Consider the following 8,632-nt stretch of genomic DNA (forward strand, 5'->3'; position numbering starts at 1 on the left):
CTTATCCACTAAGCCTCTAAATTTGCACTATTTGTACAAAAAAATAAAATGAATTGTTTAAATATATATTTTTAATATTGTCGATTACATAAATGAATTTGGTTTTAACAAGGTTTAGGTTTTGGATGGCCTCAACCTGATTTGCTTGGCATGGTTCAAGGATAAAAATGAACCTTGTAAAATAGTTGTCTAAAAACACTCAAGTTCCATTTTTAAGTAAGTAATTTAAATTTCTTTACATTTTATGATCAGCAACTATTGTCAATTTTATCCAAAATTTGATTTAAAATATACATTTAAATATATAGTAGTTAGTAGTTTTTTTTGTAGATATGTTGTCTAACCAAATTTTTTTTTATACATTCCTTTAATAACTAGCAATTTTTGTTTCTAATTAAAGTGAATTTTTCAAGTCAGCAGTCCTCTTTAATGTTTTAAATCATTCTTGTTTTTAAAAGAACAAATCTTTGTTTAAGTTTCTTTTGTATATGAATCAAAACCAATGTTTGATTTAATAAGTTGCACAATAATAAATAATAAATAGTCAGACCAAAATCTGTACACCTTAACCGGAGACATCCTGGAGAGGAGAAAAATACAGCATATGGGAAAATCACATGTCCTTCCAATGGAGAGCCAAACCTTTGCACGGACAGTATCCTACTGATGGAAATGATCTAGAAAATGGAAATAGAAATGATGAAGAAATCATTCACTTGGCCAACGGAGGGTAGTCTTGTCCAGAGGCCGAGGTATTTTTTATTGCCAACCAAGACCAACTTGTACCTACCAAGTACTACCCAAAGTGCATTGTAGGAGATCGAAGGTGAAAATTGCAGGGTCTGCAAGCAATTTCTGATGATTTTTGGAGGCCCTGAACTGGCATAAAAACAAGGAGAAATATGGAAAAGAATAAAGGTCCAAGCATAGAGCCTTGGGGTATACACATTGAAATTGAGATAGAAGAGTAGAATATGAAGCATTCATTCTCTGTGTAGTAGAAGTAGAAGAACTAAAAAAATGCATCAGTTTCCAAATAAGCAAATTATATTAATAAATTTAAATTGATAATTTATCTTTCATTGTTATGCTTGATTTTATATTGTTTACTAATGAACAGAGTTTGTTCATCATTCAAGAAACAATCCAGATCTCGATATGGTCTGAATGAAAAGGAAATTCAATTGTTACTGCCAAGCTTCCGGCCTATTTTAAGGTCATCTTGGAATAAAACAATCTTAAATATGTCTTTAGTTTTTAATAGATGGCTTTAACTTTCTTTGAAGACCTACTTGTAAAGGATTGTACTACCTACCCAAGACAAGTTTTTGTAAATGATTGTTCTACTTCCAGAATTGACAAAATAACTAATAAATTCTGGGTGTAAAACCATCATTTACAAAAAGCGATTCTATTTATTCACCCTACCTTATTATTTCTATTACATTCAGGAGAAATGTTATAGTGTTTAGTAATGTTAATTAATTATTCATTAATAATCTGTCTTGGTTGAGATGAAAAAACAAATGCTGGAGTGGGTTTTGAATTGACAACCGTATCTCACTACACCATTTGTCACAATAGCTCAAGTGGTTACAGCAGTGTCATATTGAGCTGTCATGGGTTCGAATCATGCTCTTGACACTAGCGTTTTCATCTCAACCAGGACCTTGGATTAAAAAGTATATTTAATTAATTTAATAATTAATAGGCAAATGATTACTATACAACCACTATACTACTATACAACCAGTAAAACTATACTATATATATTTTAATACTGTTCTTAGCAATGTTGGGTCTGAGCCAGTCTTATGTAAAGAAATGTAAAACCATCTATTAAAATTTCAATTATGTCAACTTGTGTACACATTTAAGATTGTTTTGCCCTGATGATCTTTTTAAAATATGGTGAGGTTGAGATAGGAAGTTAGTGTCCGAGTGGATCGAAGTCATGATAGCTCAGGTGGTGGAGTAGCAACATATTTAGCCAAAGGTCGTGGGTTCGAATCCCGATCATGTCATTTTTTATCTCAACTAAAAACCTTAATTAATTGAAAGATATTAATTGGTCAAGCAGACCACGAAAACTAGTGAATTTTTAAAATAGGTTAAAATTTTGGCAGACAACAATTGAATTTGTTTTTTCGTCAAGACCATACTGAGATCCAGATTATTTGTAGATACATTTAACAATTTAAACCAAATATTTGTATATTTATCAATAGCAGATGTTTTAGTATTGTTTTGTTTTCACATATTCTTAATTTGTTATTAATCAGCAGTAGCATTTTGCTTTGTATGATCACAATGATTATTGTGTACATGTGCTTTAATCTTAATTATTACTATATACAAAAAATTAAAAATAAAAACCTTCAAATTTTTTTGCAGATTAATTGTTAGTTTAATATTATGAAAATTATATATTAAATTTTTTTGTGGGGGGGGTTTAAGTGTAATGATACATGTCAGAATATGCTGAAATATTTTAATTATGAGAATATTGAATGATGACGGCAGCTTTATGGAAAACCAATATTGCCGGTTTTTTAAAATAATTTAATGCTATTTATTTTTGTATAACTAGTATAAACGTACTTAAGGCTGAATATCTGTAAAACAGTTGGCTTTAGATTTAAATTATCCAGCACTCCCGCCATTTAGTAGCTTAGTTGTAGAAACGTGACATTGGAGCGTTGAAATATTTGATCCAAGGAATGTCTAAAGTTTCATTTTTGGACGGCAGTTTAGGTTATTCTGTGGCCGAGGTGGACGTATTTCTTATTTCACAGATATGGGAAAATGATCATGAGCACGATATCTCTTGTGATAATCCTTCACGCCAGTCGTTCGAAGAAGGCCTAGGGTTGTTGCTGAGATGCAGCAGTTATTTTTATTACAAGAATGGGAGGATGTATAGGAATAAATCGCAACAGGAGAAGTGGAAATGAAAACGCAGGAGAAAACGTATCTCGTCCTACATCAGGTAACCTTAAAACAAAAAAACAAAACAAAAAAAAATTAAAACGCATATTTTTTTTATTTCTTGACCTGTTTACATTCGACTCGGCGTGCGCTATTTATTAGAAATGTTGCAAAATTTCTCAGCAAAATGTGCTTTATGAAATTTTTTAAATTAGGCAGTACGAGAAAGAATCATCCTCTTTGCCATGAGACTATCCGGTGGAGGTCCGATGTGCCGTTAACAGAAGGGCAGCTGCGGAGCAAGAGGGACGAGTTCTGGGAGACGGCTCCGGCCTTCGAAGGGAGGAAAGAGATCTGGGATGCGCTCAGGGCTGCCACTGTTGCAGTCGAGTCGCTCGACTTTCAGCTCGCCCAAGCCATACTCGACGGAGCTAACATTTCAGTGCCTAATGGTAAGTGCAGTCATTTCATATAACGTCCGTCTCTTTGTCTTCCAAATTTAATGTTTAACGTTCACTCACGAGCACGAACAATTCATTGACCATCAAACATTACATTGCTTTAAACTGAAATATACGGTACAGTCAGGTCAAATCCGACCCTATCTCTTGATGAGGTTTCTTTTAAGTTCACAATAATCATTTTTACTGTATAATAATATTTCTTGATATCTTTCCCCCCAAATGGATACCAGGAACTGAAGGAGTTCACCCTGAGCACTGCACCTGTAGTGTACAGCTTATTGTATTTCTTTCCTGGCTCCATTTTTGGGGGCATGCAACACTGAGATCTGATCCTGCTCCAGACCTTTCTCTACCACCGGTCCCCTTAGGCGTCAGAAAAATAGTCCAGGGGGTTACAGTGGGAATCGAACCCACGACCACAGGATCTACTAGCTGAGAGTCTGACACCTTAACCACTCTGCTAATGCAGTCCCTCTGATAATATCTTACATGAATAAAACCTTTTTATTCTTTTTTTATTCTTTTTAGATAATATTTTTGTCTTGATAGATGAATTTTACCCATCCTGGGCTGCCAACAACATAGGTAATGAATAGAGCGGTTCATTGTACTTGTGTACATGAGCATTGAGTTCTCCATTTCTTTATTGGTATGACAAATGATGTTTCCTATAATTTCATTAGTCACAGAAAGTGACAATAATGTTTTTTCATCTGTCCTGCTGAAGGGTTTGAATCCCGCTCATGACACTTGCTTTTTCATGTTAACCAAGACCTTAGATTAAAAGTACAGTTAGTTAAAATTATTCAATATGCTTCTCATTGCCTTCATTCTTTTATTATTTATTTAAAGTTCAACTCATGAACACAAACAACTTGCATAATTGTTACAATTTAAAAAGGAAGAGGACGAACAGGCAAACCAAAAAATCTACACTTATCCATCAAAGATGCAACAAAGAAAACATCAACACATTCTTTTGATATTTTTAATGGACCTGACTAAACAAAACAACTCACTGATCCATCACTGATGATGCCAAAAGGGTAAAATGTTTGGCAGGCAAAACAGCAAGTATAAACAGTCCCAAATAATCATTCACCGCTCCACAGACCTCAATAAGAAATTTCACAATTATGCAACACGTTTCTCATTATCTTAATATTTTTTTTTTAAAGAATATTTTAGATTTTTTTTTAAGTTTGTATTGCAACTAATTGCACTATGGTTCATAAAAACTCATTTGTCCTCGAACCTTCATTTCACCATCAAGCAGCCATTTTTGATAATTAAATAAAAAGGTAGAAGTTTTGTTTTTCTTAAAAAAAAATGTATTGTCTACATGAATATCAACTAAGATTTTAGTGTGAATGGTGATTACCTCACATATCTGTTGGAAATTTTTAAAAATAGAAGAAAAAAAATAGTTTAGGTGCTTTTCTCCAAATCGAGCAGCTTTTCTGGATTTGTTTTTTACCTGAATCAGTAGTTCACAATATAACTAAATATTGCAAAGCTTTTCTTTCGGATAAATTTATTTTAAATATTGTACTAATTATTTTCATTTATTTATCAGTCATTTATTTTCTTTTTCTTCGTATTTTCTAAAATTTGGCCGTGGAAACCCCCCCCCCCAAGTAAAATGTCCTTGGACCCTTGGGCCAAGGCACCACCAATTGGGAAATGCTGATCTACAATTCTATTGATTTATTTTTGTTTGATTTTTATCCTACATTAAATTAAAGCCAGCTCAGGGTTTAAATAAACAGTAGTATTATTCCATGGTCGCTTAGAAGATAAGACAAATGTCATTGCTAGTATTTTAATTCACAGATATCTTATGATTTACTGGAAATGGATTTATTTTTGAAAATACAAGGAATTACTTTCAAAACTTTTGAGTAATAAGTTTAATATCGTTTCTTTGTATAAATTGTGTCACCAAGAGTTTATTTACAAAATTTATATTAATTAACATTTACAGAATTTTCTCTCTAGTCTTTTAAATGATGTCATTCAGCAATTCGTCAGCTCTTGTAATCTCAGCCTGTTCTTAGTGTTGACACATTTTTAATTAGTCTTTAATATTTGCGAGTAAAATTTTTTACACGTGAAATCACCTTTAATTTATAGATGATTCATTTGGTTATCAAATAAAACTAGCAATTTAGTGTGATAAGCAATAGCCACAGCAATTTTCAATGTTAAATAAAATATAACAAAAAATAATAAAGTAACTGTTTTTAAAAATAAAGTTTAGATCTTTATCAGAATAACAATAAATTGTCATCCAGTTCTTCCTATAATTTATGTCAACATCAATGATCTGAGGATATATACTCCAATAAAAACGTATTTTTGGGTGAGATGATGTTTTACAAAAAGCCATAGGATTGTTTGTAAGAATTGTCACCATTGACGGTAGGGCACTGCACCGTTGTAAAGTCCTATTGTCTGTTTGGTGTGATATGTGAGGGATAATTGGGAACTGTTAACATGCAACCAAACCCTTAGGCCAGAGGTATTTTGTGCCTAACTAGAGCATTTTGGGGCAGAGTGGAAAGAAAAACGTTCAGCCGTGAATAGTGGCGATGTTTCTTTATTACAATGCCAGGACTCATGCAGCTGCACTCGGAATAAAATCACCGAGTTATCCTGGCAATAATTGCTTCACTCTCCAAACTCACTCGTCCTTGCCCCTTCTGATTTATATTTGTTTCGCTCCCTTAATAACCATTTAAAAGGTGGGAAATTTTTGAAAGAAAATGCTCTGAGAATTGGGCATACAGATTTCTTCTTATCTAAATCACCAGGCTTCTATAAAAATAGCATATTTGCACTACCAGAACGTTGGCAGAAAAATGAAAGAAATTATGTTTTGGAATGAATCATTTTGTTTTTCCACTACCTTTTGCCCCGTCATCCATGTCATTTTGTTTTCTTAGAACTTGTCAGGCTTTTGGGCGATAAACTCCTCAAAGTGTTTTCTCCTATCCAACGTAAAGTTTTTACTATTAATAGAGTTTTGTACAGTCCGGAATAAATGAAAATTTGAAGGGTCTATGTCAGGCTAATATGGTGGTAGGGTAGCACTTCCCAGCCGCCCAGCCAAGCCCCACAATTTCTGGTGCTTCTGCAAAGACATGAGGGGGGCGAATGTTTTCTCGTTGAAAGCAAGCCCTACATGATGGTCATATTTTGTTGATTGCTATTTGCTCCAATTGTGTGCAGTACAAACTAGAATTAACAATTTGGTTGAGGTGTAAAAGTTCATAATAAAGCCCATCGAATCTCACCAAATGCAAATTACCTTCTTGTAAGTTTTTGGAGTTGTAACTGTCACTGCGTTTTCCCCAGGATTTTCTTCTCAGAACATGGGCCCGATTTTCATCCTCAGTTATGAATATTTTTAAAAATAGGACGTTTACACTGCATTTTAGGAGGGAATCACAGATGAAGATGCGGTCCAATAAATTTTTCTAATTATATTGACATATTGTCAAACGCCCAAGTGCTGTTAGATGCATTGAAATGCGAGATATATCATCTATCTCTGCAATGTCTTGTTATTTGTAATAAACGCTTGAATTTGGTCATCTTCAACGACTATAGGATGACCAGAGCAGATTGCTTTGTCTTCCAAACCAAAATTTTCCCTTTTGTTCAAGCAAACCGCTTACATGTGGACGGTGTGGATGGTGTTTCCTCCTAAAGCTTCATTACCATTCAAATAACAAATTTTCCTAGCAGACTGAGCTGTGGTTTTCCCCTGCGGTTTGTGGTAATAAAAACCCATTAAAAGATAAAAATGAGCTACTTTTTTCCATTTTAAATTCATAGAACACCTTGCAAAAATACAAGATCTCTAATGAAACTGACTAATCACTTTTTAGAGTTTGTGAACATGATAAACATTGCTTCAAAACATAAGATGGATAAAGTTGAATTAGTAAAAAATGCTGCGACGTTTACAAGCCAATCTTCTCACTTAGAGCCAATCTTACTTCATATTATACTCATTCTACACTTTTTACTTCTAACCTTCTTCTTTGCTAGTCAAAGGATTAATGGATGTTTTAATTAATACATACACAATTAAAATCAGTTAAAAGGACCATATTTTACAAAAAGTGAATCTACATATTCACCCCACCTTCATCATTTCTAGAACTTTGTTATCATAAATTTATTTGAATAGAATATTCTCTCTTTTTATAGGTTTTTTGACTGAATGTTACGATGAATTAGGAACACGTTACCAAGTCCCAGTTTATTGCCTTTCATACCCGATAAACATTGTCAAAGAGGACAGTGGCCGAGATTCCCCAGCTGAAAATTCAGGTAATACTGAACACTAATAAGGTTAATACTGTTCAGATTTTTCATGTTGTCAATTATTTATTTTGTTAATTTTCATTAATTCGTTGATTTTTGTACTGGGCTTGTGTAAATTGTTTAATTTGTTTCAGAACCAGTCGAAGGTGGGACAGAAATAGTCCTTAAACTAAGGCTGTCCTCGACATGTCAGGATGTCAAACTTCCCATATATACCACAGACACCATCGGAATGGCCAAAAAGAAGTTGCAGGTACGTTATTTTCAAAGTGGCAACTTTCAATGATGCAATTTGTTTTATATTTTAATTGCAATTTTTTTTAGTACCAAGAGGGATTGGAGCCTTCAAAGCAAAGGTGGTTTTTCGGAGGGAAACTTCTAGGCGATAAGTTGCATATCGACGATTCTAAAATACTGCCTGGTTATGTAATACAGGTTATTGTAAATCAAGAGCCGGCTAATTGGAAAGAGTCTTAAATACCCCCTCCCCTTAATTTCATTCTTAATTGAACTTGTATGTACAATTGTTATCCGGTTTAATTTTGCAAAGAAGCACAAGGGAATATGTTTTATTTTTTAATTATAGGAGATGTGGGACGTTTTTAAATTAAACAAAATGTGATACAATTTGGATTTTACAGCTTTAATGACTTTGTTCTTCTCTTGTAACAGAACTTTTAAGTTGCCTTATTTTTATTGCAACTGAGCCCATCTTTTTAATGTAGAGGAGCCTGTATAAGGATAACAAAATTTTGTGATAGGTTGTGAAAACGAAGATTTCAACGAAAGTAATGTTTTGTTTTTTTAACTCCTCAGAAAATGAGGAAACTGAACGATTCATCTTTTGTATAATCAGCTAGTGCTTCCTTTATTTTTTATTTTATTTTTTTAAGTGGATGTAAGCC

General features: G+C 33.4%; 1 protein-coding gene and 1 long non-coding RNA gene across 2 annotated transcripts; both read left to right on the top strand.

Annotated features, from left to right (window-relative positions):
• Positions 1 to 20: 20 nt before the first annotated feature.
• LOC106670036 lies at positions 21 to 1,075 on the top strand. The gene is made up of 2 exons (XR_001341018.2): positions 21 to 216; positions 545 to 1,075. It is a non-coding gene; the product is annotated as an uncharacterized LOC106670036 (long non-coding RNA).
• Positions 1,076 to 2,440: 1,365 nt separating this feature from the next.
• Positions 2,441 to 8,374, top strand: LOC106670043 (ubiquitin domain-containing protein 1). Its single transcript, XM_014400034.2, has 5 exons — positions 2,441 to 2,989; positions 3,144 to 3,380; positions 7,611 to 7,733; positions 7,862 to 7,980; positions 8,052 to 8,374. The coding sequence occupies exons 1-5, from the start codon at positions 2,908 to 2,910 to the stop codon at positions 8,202 to 8,204; spliced, it is 714 nt and encodes a 237-aa protein (XP_014255520.1). The 5' UTR covers positions 2,441 to 2,907; the 3' UTR covers positions 8,205 to 8,374.
• The last annotated feature ends 258 nt before the right edge of the window (positions 8,375 to 8,632 follow it).

The sequence above is a fragment of the Cimex lectularius genome, unplaced genomic scaffold, assembly GCF_000648675.2.
Source record: "Cimex lectularius strain Harlan isolate CLEC.00 unplaced genomic scaffold, Clec_2.1 scaffold38, whole genome shotgun sequence".
Taxonomy (NCBI): Eukaryota; Metazoa; Arthropoda; class Insecta; order Hemiptera; family Cimicidae; genus Cimex; species Cimex lectularius.